The sequence below is a fragment of the Gobius niger genome (assembly GCF_951799975.1).
Source record: "Gobius niger genome assembly, chromosome: 18".
Classification (NCBI taxonomy): Eukaryota; Metazoa; Chordata; class Actinopteri; order Gobiiformes; family Gobiidae; genus Gobius; species Gobius niger.
In genome coordinates this window covers 10,988,412-11,007,301 of record NC_136869.1, presented here as the reverse complement: position 1 = coordinate 11,007,301, position 18,890 = coordinate 10,988,412, and the positions used below count along the sequence as shown (strand labels likewise).

Genomic DNA, 18,890 nt, shown 5'->3' with positions numbered 1-18,890 from the left:
AGTGGATGACGAGCGCGAAGCGCTCGTCATCCACCCAGGAACCCCACGGGTGCGTGCGGATCGTTGAAAGCTTTCCAAAAATGTATAATATAACATTGTCGCGAAAGCGACTATATTGTTTTTCTCGGAAATATTATTATTCTTTCTCGCTTCTTCTTCTTTCTTCTTCTTCTTCTTCTTCTGCTCTTTGAGCAGGAATTTGACCCCCTGAACATAGTCGAAAACTCACCAAACTTTGCCCAAAATTCAGATCCGGCGAAAAATTAATTAAAATGTGTGTTTCATATTGGGGAAAAAAAAAATGGCGCGACAGCGCCACCTACAAAAGTCAAAATACATTGCGCCAATGGGGGAGGGGCCGAAGTAAACTTTGTCGTAGAGCGATGAGATTCGGTACAGACGTTCGTCGTGTGACGACAAAAAAAAAATATTATTGTGGCCACGCCCCCTGACAAACCGGAAGTCCGCCATATTGACAGGAAGCCCGGAGAATGCTGAGTCAGCGTTTTCGCTGACGTCGCCTTTTAACGAACTCCTCCTAGGGCGTTTCACCAAATGAGCTCAAAATCGCTCCAGTACATCTCAAGATGTGGGGCATCAAAAGTTATCCAAATTTTTTGGCTAAGTTTTACGGTTTGTTTGCGGCGAAGCCGCAATCTTTCCGAAGTATTTTGCGATTCATCAAAAACTAAAAATCGCTCCCATTCGCACAAACAAACTCCGATTAAAAATCGGAAATATACATTTTATTGACCTTTCAACCCTGGACGCAGCAAATGTGAAAAAGTGACATTGGGCGCGATAGCGCCCCCTCCAGGTGCAGAAGAAAAATTGCATTATGGGAAAAAAATTAGTTTGTCGGAAATGGATGAAATTCGGTACAAAAATAGTTGATGGCATCCCGATCCAAAAAGCCAATGAGACCCATATCGTATTTTGTACGGTGTTGCCATGGTGAATCAAAATACATTGCGTCCATGGAGGCGGGACCAACGTCAACTTTGTCGTAGAGCGACGAGATTTGGTACAGATATTCGTCATGTGACGACACACAAGAAATATTATTGTTGCCACGCCCCCTGACAAACCGGAAGTCCGCCATTTTGACAGGAAGCCCGGAGAATGCTGAGTCAGCGTTTTCGCTGACATCGCATTTTAACGAACTCCTCCTAGGGCGTTTCACCGAATGAGCTCAAAATCGCTCCAGCTCATCTCGAGATGTGGGGCATCAAATGTTATCCAAATTTTTTGGCTATGTTTTACGGTTTGTTTGCGGCGAAGCCGCAATCTTTCCGAAGTATTCTGCGATTCATCATAAACTAAAAATCGCTCCCATTCGCACAAAGAAACGCCCATTAAAAATCCGAAATATACATTTTATTGACCTTTCATCCCAGGACAAAACAAATGCAAAAAAGTGACATTGGGCGCGACAGCGCCCCCTCCAGGTGCAGAAGAAAAAATGCATTATGGGAAAAAAATTAGTTTCTCGGAAATGGATGAAATTTGGCAAAAAAATAGGTGATGGCGTCCCGATCCAAAAAGCCAATGAGACCCATATCGTATTTTGTACGGTGTTGCCATGGTGATGCCCGGGGCCCCCCATGTTATTGTAATGGGGCTGACACATAAATCTCACATTATACAACATTGCAGCGCGTTAGCGCCTCCTGTCAGGAGCTTGTGGACAGTGGTCATGGAAGTACGGCCCATTAGCTGTCTGATGCTAATTGTGAAATTAAAAAGATTACGGGCGTGCTAGCGCCCTCTGCAGGCTGGAGCCATTATTCACATGGAGAGGCTAAAAATGTATTTTTGATGTTTACTGACAACGATTAATGGCACATCAGGACAATAAAATGCAGTCTGGCGCCCTTGGTAGGGTTGTGGCACGGATAGATAGAGGCGCTAAAGGAGGCACGGCCCGCGAGGGCCGTTCGATGCCGCTTGCGGCTTTAATTTTACTTGCTTCTGCCTGTTTAAACCCTGTTAGGACAGATATGGCATGATAATAATGATAATAATACCTGAATCCAGAAGAGTGTAAATTTCCTAGAAAAGTGGTTGGTATTTTTTTGATACTATAGAAACAACCTTGCTATTTGAATCTTATTACAATGCTATTACTGCGCTGTAAAACCATATTTTTAACCAGCACATGCATTAGGTTTCCGAACATTCCAAAAAAAGGAATGAAACACTTGATTAACACTCATTTTCAAACAGCCGAAGCTTGCTTATAATTGCCCGTTGGCACGTCTTCACACTTCTGCTTGTAGCCCGAACTTTCCTCAAGTCCATTTTGGCTGCGCAGTAGAGGAGATTCATTTTCATTAAAAGTGGAGTGGGGGAAAACAAAGTGTGAGATTGGAGGGGTCAGGGCTGTCTGCGAAGTAAAGCCCCCCCAAAGCCCCACTGAGAGATGGATGTAACGAAGTAATAATCATGAATCTTTTTTTATTCCTTGGCAAGAAATTGAAAAGGCTTAGCTCAAAAAAAGCCCCTTTGCTGCTAAAGCTCGTTTGCGTCGCCGTGGCAGCAGGAAGAAAGCCATTGGGTTATAGCATGTGTGACAGGTTATTGATCTGGGCTTGACTGGCAGCCGCTGCACGGCAAAGGCAGCACTGACCAGGGAAAGGTGGGAGAACGTATTAGAAAACAACAAATTAAGCTATTTTAAAACAATAAAGGCCTATATTTTTTTTCTACAATACCACAAATTTGTAGATGTCTTGCTTCCTAAATGCTTTTTTGTTTTTTTATGGAGAAAAGAGTGACAGAGTGAAATCTTCACTGACAGATTTCTGCGTGAAATAAAATACATTTGGCCGGGCACATTGCCTTCCTAAGTTTCATGAGTCGACAGTCTGATTAATGCCTGGGTCTTCCCCTCCTTTGACGTTAAACTGTCCCATCTATTAAAGACAGAAATATAGCCGGTGGGTCAAAGACATTCATTTCTTTAAGTGTGTGCAGTTAGTCAGTCTAACCAACCAACCAACCAACCAACCAACCAACCAACTAAGCTGTGTTGCGAAACAAAATACAGTAATATATTAGTCATTACAATTTAAGTAACTTCAGTTACAAGTGCATTTAAATGGTTTGCATTGATGTACGAACAAAAAATGTCACACTCTGCCCAAATAAACACACGAGAGAATGGGGAAATAGAAGGAAAAGGAACTCTTTGACTGCACTTCTGGTCGGTGGTATATTACTATTTTCAGTTTATATTAGGCCGAAAGTAACTCAAAGTAGTGAAACTCAGCTACATTTTTGAAACAGTTATGTGTAATACAAACATATTACATTTTTAAAACTGTAACTACTGATAAAGAATATATTCCAATTTTAAAATAACTTGCCCGACACTGCCACAAAGGGTCATAATATACTCTTTAGCGCTGTCTCAAGCACGGATTAATAGAGATGTATTCAGTAGAGCCTACTGAATCAAAAATATATAATACTATAAAATTACTAGCCTGGCCAGCTAGATACTCTTTTCTGTTCACAATCTGGAGCATGTGGGACCAGGCTCACAACAAATTATTTACTCTGATCAATTTCGTATCAGCTCAATCACAAATACAACTTTATAAAGCATCTCTCAAGTGTGACACTCTCAAGTCCTGTCATTCAGAGTTTAGTGCTTCACACATGGCTTTGGCAGGAGAAGCTGTTTCTATAAGTTTGTTTTTCCTCATCCTACATGTGAAAGCGGCCATGTTTGTTTTGGACGGTCCATGCTAACCTTTGTGCGGTTAATCCACCTGTCAATCATGATTCATGCCGGAACTCGCGGAGATAATGCCGTGGCTCCAGACCGTATATATCTTTTAAAGGAACAGGACAAGCTTGGCAGGCCATGGCTATGCAATTCCAGGAGGCTTAGGGACACAGAATGACAGTGCTTGGTCGCATTGGAAAGCCCAGTTGCAGTGCGTTGTCTATTTTGCTCTGTTTTTCTCTTCCTTTTATACATTTTGTCAGTGGACCTTGCCTTATTGTTATTTTGCAAAAGTGACCCTTTGGCAATGTCGACGCCACACAGCAAAGTCAATGAATGTTAATTGTGGGTGGAACAAACACAGACAACAAAGAGATAAAAGATTGTATTCGATCTAAATGATTATTCCATCTCTGCTTCTTGAGATACAGTAATAACACAAACCAAAGATATAGAGAGCATTAACATAATATAATGCGCAGTTTAACGTCCACATCAGAGTGAGCGGCCGCCGCTCTGAATGTCAGGGAAAAGTAACTGGCTGCATTTCAAAGGAGGACTCTCTGACTCAGTCCTGTGCATAAAAAACATGTTGTGCATTTTAAACCCGGGTTGATTGCTTTTCTAATGTCTCCACTGGAATTTGCATTCGGGGTATTAAGCACGGTATCAGCGAACGCTCCTCCTAAATGGTCCGGGGATTATGGTAAGGAAAGGCTATTTTATCAGTCGCACGTCGGTAAAAAGGGACCCCAGATGATTCCCCCCCCCACCCCCCCGCCCGGTGCCTCTGTGAATACTTAATCCCAAAAGCGAGAATTGTTTGGAATTTGCAGTCGCTGTAGGTGCCATCTCGAACACTTGGCGCGCTGGAAATTGAAACCATTCTTTTCCAAATTAGTTGTTTTGGTTACGCATTTCCAGGACTTGGCCAGACAGACTCTTTCTCGGGCAACTTGTGGGTTTGCAATTTAAATACATTGGAAAGTTTTTTTTTTTACTCGCAAACCCAATCCAATCAAAACTAAATGCCTAGAGTAGGAGATGAATTCCATTTTATGAGTTTCATCCTCATCTAAGCACTAAACCACCTCTCTTACAAGCACGCCCCTGTAACCTTGAAAAGACCCGGACCTCAGCCGCGCTTCGGGCACATCTCCGAACGTTTGCAGTGACTCTTGTTGCTGATCAAGAGCGCGCCTCTTCACCACCAGTAAGAGCCGCGTGCCGGAGGGAAGATGAAAGCTCCGAGACATGAAGCGGGGTCACATTATAGGCCCCAGTCAATAGCACTCAGGCAAGCGTCGGGCCGAATCAGCGCGGGGGATTTGGATAGAGAGCCGGTTCTGAAGAGGGGGCGGCTGCAGGTGGAGTTGAAAGGAATCAAAGCCCTGACCTGGCAACCCGCGGCCACGTCTCCTGATGTCTGTGCGTGTTTACTCCGTGTTGGTCCGTGTAGCGGGGGGTGTCTGTCAATGTCATGTCCAAACCATTCACGCGACGCTTAATAACATACGAAAGGAGACCAAGGTCATGGGAATTTAATCACATCGGCAAAGCACCGAGAATGCTTGGCGCTTTTATCGGGACGAGAGTGAAAAAGAAAGCAATATCAGATCGTTTGTATGCTTCTGCAGATGGCCACTATCCTATTTATCCAACAACAGTGAATCAACAGGTAGCAGAAGGTGAAGGCAGCATTAAAAACTAACTCAATTTAGAATCACTGAGCACCACGAGGTATATTGTAGACTGCATTGCCAGCTGCTGTTTAATGCAGGGTTTTTTGTCATATCTACAGGCCAGTAAACAGAAAACTTTGTATGTAATCTAGGCTATATGTCAGATGCGCTCCCACTGTATTTAACCATAGCCATAGTTTGCCCAAAATGGTGTCTTCTCTTTTTTTTTTACAGGCTGTTTTATTGGATTGTATAGGACAGTATTGAGTGGAAGCAGGTAAAGAGTGGGTGCAGACGGTCAGTTCATTTTCACAGCCCAGACTCAAACTCACTGGGGCCGGCAAAGTGTCCAGAATACTTACAGTATTTCAGTGTGCCCTTTGTGTACACTTTGTTCTTTTTAACATTACAAACACAATGTTGCCTACTTCCCTTGGCTGTAAAGGGAGGATTTTTTAGGTTTATGCTGTATATATTTCAACCTGACTCAAACAGACAAAAGCAGTGATTAAATAGATTTATTGACATGTATTTTGACAATCAAACCCCGGCAGTAGGCATTGATATATGAATTAAAGTTAGTATGGATGGGTCAGTTAGTGTTAGGGATGTTTTCCCCCGGAGCCAATACACTGGTGGTGGTATGGGAGACCGGTGAAGGATGCATCAGGGAGATGGGGTGGAGGTGGGCTGCAGCACAGCTGGGAGGCAAACGGGCCATGAATGCTGGAGGCTTGGCTGGGGGGAGGTGATGCTGAAATGAGTCTTCCAGGTTTAATTCAAGAAAAAAAAAAAAGTTGGGAATCACTGCTCTGCGTTACCCACATACATGTCCAGTACTTGCTTTTTCTTTTCTTTTTTTCATAGCTATAAAGCTGTATCAACAGTACCAAAAGCCCATTGTGCAAATAAACTATAGACCCGGGACTTTCTTTGGTTTACTGGCACGCTGCCCTGCCTCTCATCAAGCGCAAATGTCCGCTGATGCTCCCTCCCCGGGGTGGACAAAGTGGCTGCGGGTCCGTAGCTGCATGTCGTATTGAAATGCTAAAGTATTGTCCTCTTGTCTTCTTCCTCAGGGACCTCCGGGAGCTCATGGTGCGGAGGGCAGGCAAGGAGAGAAGGGCGCCAAGGTAACAAAATCAATTCTCTCCTCAACACAGTACAGCCATATCAGCAACTCCCCACGTCCCGTCATCTCACCACCTCCCACTGCCACTACTACGACCACACACACACACACACACCAGTCCTGCCCCTGCTCTCGTCTGGAATTAAAAGATCGCAAAATGCACAAGTAATTCAATTTTGGACTTGATTAGATGGAAATTTATGGACACGCAGGCATGCCAGTTTGGAGGGGCTCTTTTGTTATGTGACTTGATTTCAGACAAAAGGGTTCGGTGCTATTTATATCCATAGTCCCGAGGTTTTCGCTTATGAAGGTTTTTCTGCTTTCTAGTGTCACATAAGGTCTTTGGGCTTTCCCTGTCTTCGTTTACAAGCCCCACAGGATAAATTATAGATATTGTAAATATTGGCTACAAATCCCAATACTCACTGGATTCTCTCTCTCTCTCCTTTTTTTTTTTTTTTTTACATATCAGACATTGCAGGAACCCTTCATTTCAAAAGGTCCAGAAGCACCTCTTGTGTGGAGCATCGTGGACTTATATAACACCGGTTCGCTCGCTCAGATAGAAAAGTATTATATTATTGTTGTTTAGAATATGGTTGAGGCTAGGGTTAGGAACACACGCTACTTGTCTGGCATTTCGCCCAAGTGGGGATGCTTGAACAGTTACTGTTACTCTGGTATAAATTACAACTTCAATTGGTGAACTGGTCAAAGCTCAATACAGTTTTCTTTTTCTAGTAGTGGAGTGAAATTTGTTTTGACCTTCAGTTTGTTGTAAAGGCAGTGAAAAACATGTGTGCACAGTGCATCGAGTTCTAAAGCGAGCAGCTAGATGTTTACATTACTGTGACAGCATCGCCCCCTGAAGCTTATTACTGTAACTTTAATGAAATATGGAGTGCGTACATTGTATAGGGTGTTTACGGTTAGGTTTACAAATTGGAAAATATACTCTGTTAAAAATCTGTTCCAATAAATGCTTTTGTCTCTGATTCAGATGTAAACATAACGATTAACAACATTTTTAGTTATTATTTGTGTGTAGTGTTTACGACAGCAGCAGTATTTGACTTAAATGCCAAACTTTGAGGGAGTTAGGAATAATAGGATTGTAAAAGGGGCTGCTGCCCGTATGAGATTTACTTTCATCTGCAACTGAATTGAAGGTCTGACCACTCTCAATAATTTCCTAATAGCTATAATTTTCATTAAAGTGCCAGTCACTCAAGCTTGTATTTCTAAGACACAATGATCCATGTTGGAGTTTGAGTGAACACATGCTGCTATAAATCTCCCATTAATTTGACTGGAGGAGTTTGGGCAGATTTTCAAAAAGCCTTTCTGGAAGTAAGAAGTCCATGCTATTATGTTGCAGTTAATATTTCTATTACATTTCAGGTCACAGCTGGTCAGTCCTGCAATGCAAAATGAAATCCACCACAGATAATTCTGGTGTGTTGTCTCATGTGGAACAATACAGAGGCGTGGGGTTACGTGACTGCAACATGGTCTGTTTCTTGCGGCCCATTTAACTGATCGTCAACAGCAGATTCGCAGAATAATGAATAAGCTGAAGTTCCTTTTCTCTACAAAACACTTTCATCTATAAATAAAATGTTAAAAAGATTCCTACTTTGTTCAACTATAGGAATAGTTCACTGGTTAGGCAATACACAGCTCACAAAATGTGAACATTGTGTCACTTTGTATGGATTTAATCCTCTATTTATGTAACCTTGGATGATAGATGTGCTGTTTTCGGTAAATAAATCAGTTTTGAAATTTGAAATGTGCCAAAAAGGTTAATTATGCATTCAGCCATGTAAATATGATTAACATCAAGGACGCTAGATTAATCGTAATTTAATCAACATCTTTTTGGAAGGACTCTGTTATTTATGTAAAATGACGTAATTTCCAACAAAGTAACCAGTATACAAAATGAGATGATATTCTGTGACATACGAGTTTTGCGGTTCTTCTTTCAGTCTTCTCTGAAATGTTGCTGCTCCTGCACTGTAATCTGAATATTGATTTTAAATCTTAAATTGTAAATCTAATTCCAATTGCAATATTAATAACAATTTGGCAGTTTTCCAAAAAATAGTCCAACCCTATTATACATTTAACTCAGCGTAACTCATGGAAATGAAGTAAATCTTAGTGGTATTAATGGTGTGCTCTGTACCTTTTGAACAGGGCGAGGCTGGAGCAGAAGGACCCGCAGGTAAAACCGGACCAGTCGGACCCCAGGGACCTCCAGGAAAGCCCGGTCCCGAGGGTCTGAGAGGAATCCCCGGCCCAGTCGTAAGTCCCGATAATGTCTTCAAATCCCACTCTAGTTTCATACTTAATGCTCCGTTAGAGAAACAGACACTCGCTCAGGCATGTGATACACTTCATCAAATAATCAATACATCCATTTGGCGTATGCTTTAGCTTCACTTGTTTAATCCCACGCACTTTTTGTCCCTTGTTTTGGGGTATTAATCATCACGCCGCGCTCACAAAATCAATCGCAAGAAGAAGAAAAAAATAATAATACAGCGAGACTATAATGCTCACTGAAATCAAATGTTTTGTGCGCAGGGTGAACAAGGTCTGCCCGGTGCCCCAGGACAAGACGGTCCACCTGGTCCCATGGTTAGTATGCACAGCGCCGCACCTCTCTCTCTCTCTCTTTCTCTCACTCCCTTTCGCCGTCTACATCAAATGCTGCTTCCCAAAAATACGTTTTTTTAATACAAAAGCTCAAATGTAGAGTCGTGCTTTGAGATGCAGTGATAGAAGATGCTTTTAAGTGCTATTCGTAATTTTGAATATCGAGTAACGACTTTCCTAGAAGTGAATGCATAGTTGTATAATGGAGAACTTCTGCCTTCTCCTGCTGTTTCCTTTGTCCTTTTGTGATGTGGCGCTTCTTTGCTTCTTCCCTTCTTGCCGCGAACTGTTTCATGTCACCTCTCTCAGTGCACTTTCATATTTTCTCTCTTTTTTCCCCACAATGTCACACCTTAGCTTTGCACAAGAAATATGTTCGTATATACATTATTGCAGTGTATGTTCCTGCATTATCTTCATTTGAGTAAAATATTTTGAGTTAACCCTATAATAGTTTTCTTAACCGTTTGGGAGAGGACACTTTATTCTTTACTGAATCGTGTGCTGTTTCTAATTCTGCCTATACCATTCGGTTCAAGTGTGTAATACTCAAAATATCCAGTTTGGACTAGTTTTGATTGGGTTGGACTAGTTTGGACTGGTTTATGCTGGTTTGGACTGGTTTAGACCAGGTTTAGACTAATTTAGTTCAGGTTTCTACTGGTTTATTCTGCTTTAGACCAGGTTTGGACTAGTTTAGATCAGATTTTGACTAGTTTATTCTGGTTTTGACAGTTTTGGACTGGTTTGGACTAGTTAAGATCAGATTTTGACTAATTTATTCTGGTTTTGACAGGTTTGGACTGGTTAACCCAGGTTTGGACTAGTTTAGATCAGATTTTGAATAGATTATTGTGGTTTTGACAGGTTTGGACTGGTTTAGACCAGGTTTGGACGAGATTAGATCAGATTTTGACTAGTTTATTCTGGTTTTGACAGGTTTGGACTGGTTTGGATCAGGTTTTGACTAGTTTATTCTGGTTTTGACAGGTTTGGACTGGTTTAGATCAGGTTTTGACTAGCTTATTTTGGTTTTGACAGGTTTGGACCAGTTTAGATCAGGTTTTGACTAGTGTATTCTGGTTTTGACAGGTTTGGACTGATTTAGATCAGGTTTTGACTAGCTTATTTTGGTTTTGACAGGTTTGGACCAGTTTAGATCAGGTTTTGACTAGCTTATTCTGGTTTTGACAGATTTGGACTAGTTAAGATCAGGTTTGGACTAGTTAAGACTCGGTTTGGACTGGTTTAGATCAGGTTTGGACCAGTTTTGACCGGGTTTGGACTGGTTTAGATCAGGTTTGGACCAGTTTAGACCGGGGTTTGGACTGGTTTAGATCAGGTTTGGACCAGTTTAGACCTGGTTTGGATTGGCTTAGATCAGGTAGCTAAGAGGTCCCCCAAATGGTTAGAAAATACAAAAAAAAAGGTGGTGTAGGGCGTAACATTAAAGGGTTAATGTGTGTCTTATTAGTTGTATGGGTAAGATTTTTACTGGTAAAAAAGACGTTTATGTGCTACTTCTTTTTAGTACTACTTTAGAAATAGTCACAGTATTTGATAAAACAATAGAAGCAGTATTGAAGCAGTACAGTAATAGTGGCTGTATTTACTTTCTACTTTCCCTTTCATTCAAACAAAATTATCCACGACTGAGTGGATACACAAACATTCTGCAGTAACATGACATATCGTGCATCACTCAAAATCTGGGCTGTGAGTTTCTAAACTAAAACTGTCTTGTTGTTCAGGGTCCTCCTGGTCTCCCTGGTCTCAAAGGCGATCCCGGCTCCAAAGGTGAAAAGGTGAGTTCGCCCCCGTCTCTGTGCCTGATTTTTTAAACGGTTTCATTACAGAAAGTGCAAACCTCAAACCGACTTCACAACTCCACACGACTCCCGCAACTTTTATAATTACAAAGTTAATGCCAGCGTCTGAGAGGAGCCAAATTAGATTTTTGTCATTGTTGCAACAAAAGACAAAAGACTTAACAGGAATCGAATATGCGGCTAAACGTGATGTATGACTTTAATCTGTGTAGTCTCGCTCTTGTCTAAGCTGCCACTGTCAAATTTCCTGGTGAAATATAACAGCGAGTGATGTTTAGACAGCAAGCATTACTCTGTCTAAATTGCCTACCACACGCTGACATGACGGCAAAAAGCGTTGAAATAAATGCATTGCGTTGCATGGATAAAACCCTTGGAATCATCAGACTTGCTTATAGCCGTTTCCAAGTCATCATCTTTGTGTTCTCGCTGGGCCTTGGCTGCCTTTGTGTTTACATGTCATTTTAATATCGGTGGTAGGAATGACATTTCATTTTTATAATGCATAGAGATGGTTATTATAATGAAAGACCATCCTTCACAATCTTCCCTTGTGCAGTAATGGCGTTGTCGGACATGCAGTAAGTGTGGAGCATTATGTGGTACCATTCCATGCTATTTAGATTGTGTTTGTTTACTTTAACATCTTCAGACCGCCGTTGCTCTGCCCTATCGTGTCAGACCTCGGAAGTGAAGCAGGGAAGGGTCTGGTTCATAGCTGTCAAGTGTCCCGTTTTGGTCGTTTTGCCCCTCTTTCCCACCGTCTTCCCGTATTATCCCCTATGTCTAGGGTTGTCACGATAATCACTATATCGACTTATCGTTCAATAAATATACAGCTAAACAATACATTTATGGGCTCAGTATTTAGCGTCTGTACATTACATATCAACCTTTTTTCTTTGTAAAACTTTGATTAAAGCCACACCACGTAGAATTTTACCTTTTATAGTTTTTATTTTATAACAGATATTTTCAGCATTGAAAAATACCTCAAACAAACATGTGATTTCGCTGTGAGCGGCTCAGCTCTCCTAAGACATGACATAACTTTACCAGGAGTGGGTACGTCTCCAGCTCGTTTCCATGGAGATGCCGACTAAAGGCAGCAGAATTTGAGATTTAAACAGGTTTGGTTCCCATCCAAATCCATTCATTGACTTCTCACTGCATTAATAGCATTTCCTGTGTCGAGCTGCTCATTAGGAGCATGCTTTGTACTGATGGCAACAGAATAGTCCAAAATGTTACTTAGTGTACCTTTAAAAAAATAAAATAAAGCGAATTGTTATATTATAACAATTCCGCAGCTTGTGTGGTATTTTAGGATATGATAAGGCACTTTTGGAACAAAGGTTTACCATAATTTTTATGCTTTTGAGTTGAAAGTATCTTGTAGTCAATAATATCGTTTATCGCGATATGTTCCTGCCTCAATATATCGAACTTCAAAATTTGCCATCGTGACAGGCCTACACTCTGTCAGTAGCCTGAGTGGCTGTTTTGGCGGGGAAACTGCCATATTTCGACCCGTCTTGGAGCTTGATTGGGCTGGTGAGACGGCTAGCAGCGGGCACGGAAAAATATCCCAAAAAATCCCAAACTGCTATGGTCTGGTTGGTACTTGGATGGGAGACCATTTAGGAACACGAGGAAGCCTGAGTGAGTGAGTGGTTGGTGGTGGTCAGAGGGCCCGATGGCACAAACTGGTGGCCTCGCTTCCATCAGTCAAACCCAGAGCAGCTGCAGCTGCAATAGTATAGTTAATAATAGCTTATCGTTAATAACAATAGTTTCTTGCACATTCACATTCTTTCATGCAACTTCATTTATTTATTTTAAGCGAGTTGTGTGCCCCTGAACACCATCTGTTTAGGTTAGATCTGATATCGATTTGATGCAGCCAGAAGAAAACAAGCGTACATTGATGCTTGAAATGGAGTGGGAAGAAGTAGAACCTGATTCACCCATCCAAATCTGTCACAGGGAAAAACTTTACTGACAAAAGACAAACCTGTTTCCGTATTCAGCAAAGTGTCAACAAAATGAGCAAAGTGTCAGTTAGACAAAAAGAAAGCACAGAACTGTAATTCTGTGTTGACAATTGCATTACAAATTCTACATAATTAGGCTCGTAAAATGGTAGTAGAGACAGGACAGCTGCATCAGTGTGCCAAATTTAAAAAAGGATCATCATTTTTATAACACTGTGGTGCTGTGGGATTGGAATTGGTTCTGAATATTGAACTGTGTGTCAAAATAAAGTTTTACATTTGAGTATCCAGAAAACACTTCTTTTTGTTTTGTTTGTTTATGTGTTTTGTCTCCTTTTGCCTTTGTCCCACAGGGTCACCCAGGTCTGATTGGGCTGATCGGGCCGCCCGGTGAGCAGGGAGAGAAGGGAGACCGCGGTTTGCCTGGACCCCAAGGATCACCTGGCAGCAAGGGCGACGGCGTAAGTGATTTACAGTATGACCCCCATTCCTGTGCCGGTCCTAAAGGCCATCTCCCCTTCACCTCTCCCCTTTTTATCTTTTGGTTGTCCTATTTACCTATTCAACTCTGAAATTCAAGAATAGAGCTATACACATGTTTTTATTTTCAGTAAGTCACCTTTGCAGTAAATCACGGTAAATACAGTTACATCAGTGTAAACCATGCATTTATCTGTTCAATCTTTTCGGAAATGTTCCCTTCACCTTTTTTCACATATTGCTAGAAATCTTTAGCCTGTATTACACATAGAATCATCTTCATAACATCTAGGGGTTCATGATTGCCCCATAGTGCGTGCTATTTCTTAGACTTTCACAAAGTTGAGTGAAACTTTTCTCATCTACCTCTTCATAATAGGACAGTGTCATTCATTTTTCCCCTTTGCAGCAGATCTTCTTCCCTTCTTGATATTTTATTGTATTCCTTGGACGGAGTGTGCTTGTGGTTTCGATGCCATTGTAGTTCCGCCTCCTCCTTCTCCTCGAGCTTTGTAATCGCGCAGAACTTTCTCCCAAAGAAGTCTGTTTCCAGCACTGAGGCACGCGAAACATCTCGTCCTCGCCAAAGCCTCTGTGATGGCCTTCATCCATTTTATATAAGCCTCAGCGAAAGTACAAAGGAGCACACAATTAAGTCCTGCTGCAGTTCACATGAGGTTTAATCGTCTTCAGCTCACAGACTGGATCTGGGAAATACTGAGACTGTAAAGTCTGATTAAAAAACGTTTCCATTACTACATTTTCATAATATCAAAGGTTTGTAGGCATTTAATTAGTTACTCAAAAGTATTTCAGAGATTTTTCTTTAATCATTTATTTCAGATTCTACCGTATTTTCCGGACTATAAGTCGCTCCAGAGTATAAGTCGCAACAGCCAAAGAATGCATAATGAGGAAGATAAAAACATAACAAAAACAAACAGTTGCTACAGAGTACAAGTTGCACCAGCCTCCCTGGTCCACTGTTGACAAGCCTCTCCTGGCAGCACGTTGGTCATTTGCGACCTCTTCCTCTAGCTATTGCCATCTAGCTTTGAGCCCGCGATTAGCTTTTATTGTTTTCTTCATTGCAGTAAGAGCAACCTCTGCTTTTCCTTCTGCTGCTCGATAACCGTTTTCGGCTGCATTTTTCACTTGCAGCCTGTTATCTGCAGTGATTTTCTTTTTGGGGGCATTTGTGTTCAGTCTTAGCGGACACTGGTACTGGAGCCTAGAGCGCCCTCTAGCGACAGTCAGTGTAAAAATGGGAAAAACATGAAATTATATATTTTTATATATAAGCACCTGAGCATAAGTCGCACCCCCAGCCAATTTATGAAAAAGTGCGACTCACAGTCCTTAAAATATGATACTTAACTGTTAATAATCCGAGATGTAAAAGCTCAGATAAAGTCAAATATTTTTGGGGGGTCAGCTGTGTTAGTGTGCACAATAGGTTTGAGACACTTATCTTTTACTCAATTTTTTGTTGCTCGAAGCATTTGATGCAACTTGGCATTTTAAGTCTAAATAGCTACTTTTTAACACAGTCACTTTAAAGGGGGACTATCCTTGTGTTAGAGTGAAATCCATTTTTGCCCCCTTGCAGTATATTATATTTGCTGAAGGCATTTATTTTCTTCTTCTTGAGGAGTTTGACATTTGTTTGCATTAGCGACTATACCCAAGATGGCGGCAGGTGGCGTTTCTGTCAAGTGGCATTGATTCACTAATGTGTCTGACCTGAGTCTCTGCTCCCATCACAGGGCATCTCTGGAGCAAACGGTCCCCTCGGTCCCCCCGGCCCGCCCGGTCTCCCCGTAAGTCCCCCAGCCATCATTAAACGGCTCATTTATATTCTGCCCTGTGCACACTATGACATTGCCAAATATGTCCCCCTTTTTAACAGGGTCCTCAAGGTCCAAAGGGAGCGAAAGGTTCCTCGGTAAGTAGTGTTTTAAATACATCTGACAGCGCAATTATAGCTTTTTACAGAGTGTCTGTGAGAGATCAAGCTAAAGGACGTTTTGTTTATTCTTTCCTACAGGGTCCTGCCGGTGCAAAGGGAGACACAGGATCAATCGGTCCTCCTGGTCCTCCTGTAAGTACTACGAGTTCACTGCTGCATTTGAACTATTCTCACTTAAACTAATGTACATGCATGAAGCCTAAGTTATGTAATTTTAGCCATTAAGCACTTAAAACCCACCCAAACTGAATGTAGTCTCTCCTTTTTGGCTATAGGCCAGTGTAACGGCTGATTTGAAAGCTAAGACTAAAAGACATTTCAGTGATTTTTCTTTATTCTTTACTTAACTGTCAATAATCCAAGATGTGAAAGCTCAAGTAGAACAACATTACTTGTTTGGTCAGCCCTGTTGGCGTACATGACATTTGAAAGACCCACAAAACTGATGTTTTTTTTTTTCTTGCGTTGTTACCGTGGTGTGGTCAATTTTTTCAGTTTTTTTTTTGTTTGTTTTCAATCTCATTTTGCCTTTTTTTTCCTTTTCTTTTTTTGTCTCTTTTTTGTCTCTTTTTTTTGGGTAAAGCCAAACTGAAGAAAATGTGCTCAGTTCAGGTGGGGGTTAAGAGGTTAACAAACAATGCCACAAATTACAGTCTTGACAAATATATATATTTAAAAAAAACAATATATATTTTATAAATAAATAAATAAAGTGTCTGCGATGGGAGGTGAAACTACTTTTTGAAATGTTAAAATCAATGTGATGTTCTGGCTGTCTTCATAGACCATACAAAGGTTTATTAAATTCTAAAAAAAAACCTTTATTTTCCTCATAGGGTCCCCCAGGTGAGGTGATTCAGCCCCTGCCCATCCAGTCGCCAAAGAAGACCAAGCGCTCCAGCGACGTTCAATCCGACGCGGCCGGTGTGTTCATGGACTACGGCGAGGGCATGGAGGACATTTTCAGCTCACTCAACCTCCTGAAACAGGACATTGAGCGCATGAAGTACCCCATGGGCACGCAGAACAACCCCGCCCGGACGTGCAAAGATCTACAGCTGTCCCATCCAGAGTTCCCAGATGGTGAGTCCCACAACTTACAGCGCTAATGACACAGGCAGCATATGCGGCGGGGGAGATTAGGTTTGGCCAGACTGCAGTGGAAGTCTATAAACCTCGGAAAATGAGACCCGGGGGAGATTTGCTGTCCCTTCCCGCTGGATTTTTTCTAATTTGCTTAAAACAATATTTGTCTTGAGTTTGTAAATAATTAAAAATGCCTCTATTTATGCAGTGTAATATTGGTAAGGCAAGCAGAAAATCAATCTGTCAAAGTATTTTGAATTAGACTGCTAACTATGCTAGATAGAAAATGTACCTGGCAACATATACTTTGAGTGAAACAAGAAGCAATTGAACCACTGGCTAAAGACAATAGTTGGAAAGTGTATTCTTCATGGTAGCATATTCATGAACGGTGGCCAATTTAACTTTTGTGAGCTTTTATGTTATTACGTTCCCTTGTCTGAAGAATGCCTGGAGTATGTAGCTTCATTCATGCAGTTTTGAGCATGTGGCGTTATAGATTTCACTATGCAATTCCCACTGCTGCCTGCAGAAGGAGCTCCAGGCAAAATCCTGACCAGCCCGTGTCTCAGTGTCACAGTCTTTCCTCACACAGACATTATTTCTAATCATGAAATCGTAAAACTATCAATGCTGAGTTCCCCAAAGTATGTATTTAAGCCGCAGTTATGCATTTGTCCACTTTAATTAACAAAAACACACATCATGTCAATAGAGAAATACTTTCCTTTAATGGATCAAAATGCACTACAATGCTTGTGTGTTTACATTACTAAACTAGAGTGAGGTAATGCTTAGCTTTAGGCCTTATCCCAGTCTTTCTCTGCTCTGTGAGAACCCATAAAACTAAGCTTTGAATTACACATGAGCTGGGGCAATGCGGCACAGTTTTATTGGAGTTTATCACTGGTTTCTTGGCTCACCATCTCCACTTCCTCTTCCTCAGGCGAATACTGGATCGATCCAAACCAGGGCTGCTCAGGGGACTCTTTCAAAGTCTACTGTAACTTTACTGCTGGTGGCGAGACCTGCATCTACCCCGATAAGAAATCCAATGGGGTAAGTCTTTAGAGCAGATGTACATGCCTCGAACCCTGTGTAGAACTATGTGTTATCAGCGCTCATCAAATATTAAGACATCGGAGAGCCGGAGGTGTCAAAGGAAGCTATTGGATTTGCTTCAGGGCAAGATACGCTCTTTAAATCTCCTACAGCATTCATAATTTGACTCAATTGGGTTTAAGAGGGATGTTTCTGACTGATTAAATAAACAAACAAGATGATATCATGTTACTGATGTTAAAGGCGGATTCCAGTTTACAAGAATTTCCATGCTTGTGTGTAAAAGGGAGCTAATGAACTTGATGGGTCCACTTTAGACATGATTATATTTCATGCCTGTAGTGTGTCTTTTCTTATAAGCAGTTCATTTTCTGTCCAACTCCTTTTATTGTAGAAAATAAGTATTAGCGCAATTATTAAGACACATTGCAGTGGTATTTATAGCGATGCAATTCAAACTGTCATGCTTTCTCTACTGCAACAGCTGTAATAACTCTCGTGCTTGTCAAAACATATCATTATGTACTTCTCGAACAGAAGGAGAAAATGTCTTTGGATTGGGATGGAACAATTATTGAGTGTGGAGATTTTACTTAAAGTTGTCATGAAGATTTTGTGTGGCTTTAAAGCACATGTGTCAAACATAAGGCCCGTGGGTATGTCTCTAGCCCATTCCTGTGCGGAGTTATGGATTTTTACAGAAATACCCAGAATGCTCTTTCTAGCCAAGGGGCAGCTTGAATTAAAAAAGGAAAGAATTCCACACGTGTCCAGTAGAGGGCACTGACATAATAAGAGATCAGGATATAAACAGCATATTATAGCCATGTGGTAAATGGTCTGTCTGCCCCAGGGCTGTGGCTACAATAACTTACTGCCATGGAGTGTGGAGTGAATGAATAATGACTTTATGTAGCACTTTGAAAAATGTGTGATACAGGCTAATAAAGCTTAATAACTGTAAGCTGGTGTTATTTATTAGGCTACAGTCCTTACAAACCCATGGGGCCGCCGTGGGGGCAGAATTTCGGCCCACAGGCCAAATGAGTTCGACACCCCTGCTTTAAAGGCATAGGTTGCGCTCACCAAAATCAAAATATGTTATGTTAAACACTGTCACTTTTTTCTTCTCTCAAACTTACCTTATTGATCTGGTTCTTACAATTTAAGTCCTTACAACTGACAGCAATAGTGCCTGTGTGGAGGATACCGCCACTAGCTCATTATCACCCACAGATGATGATCCCACATTTGGT

At 41.4% G+C, this 18,890-nt stretch overlaps 1 protein-coding gene across 1 annotated transcript in view; it reads left to right on the top strand.

Annotated features, from left to right (window-relative positions):
* Window positions 1–18,890, top strand: part of col11a1a (collagen, type XI, alpha 1a) — a 92,793-nt gene that overhangs the window by 68,157 nt on the left and 5,746 nt on the right. Inside the window, exons 55-64 of the mRNA XM_079576018.1 lie at window positions 6,495–6,548; window positions 8,753–8,860; window positions 9,143–9,196; window positions 10,966–11,019; window positions 13,391–13,498; window positions 15,284–15,337; window positions 15,427–15,462; window positions 15,565–15,618; window positions 16,323–16,569; window positions 17,519–17,631. Coding sequence (XP_079432144.1) covers window positions 6,495–6,548; window positions 8,753–8,860; window positions 9,143–9,196; window positions 10,966–11,019; window positions 13,391–13,498; window positions 15,284–15,337; window positions 15,427–15,462; window positions 15,565–15,618; window positions 16,323–16,569; window positions 17,519–17,631 — 882 coding nt within the window. The remainder of the gene's footprint in view (window positions 1–6,494; window positions 6,549–8,752; window positions 8,861–9,142; window positions 9,197–10,965; window positions 11,020–13,390; window positions 13,499–15,283; window positions 15,338–15,426; window positions 15,463–15,564; window positions 15,619–16,322; window positions 16,570–17,518; window positions 17,632–18,890) is intronic.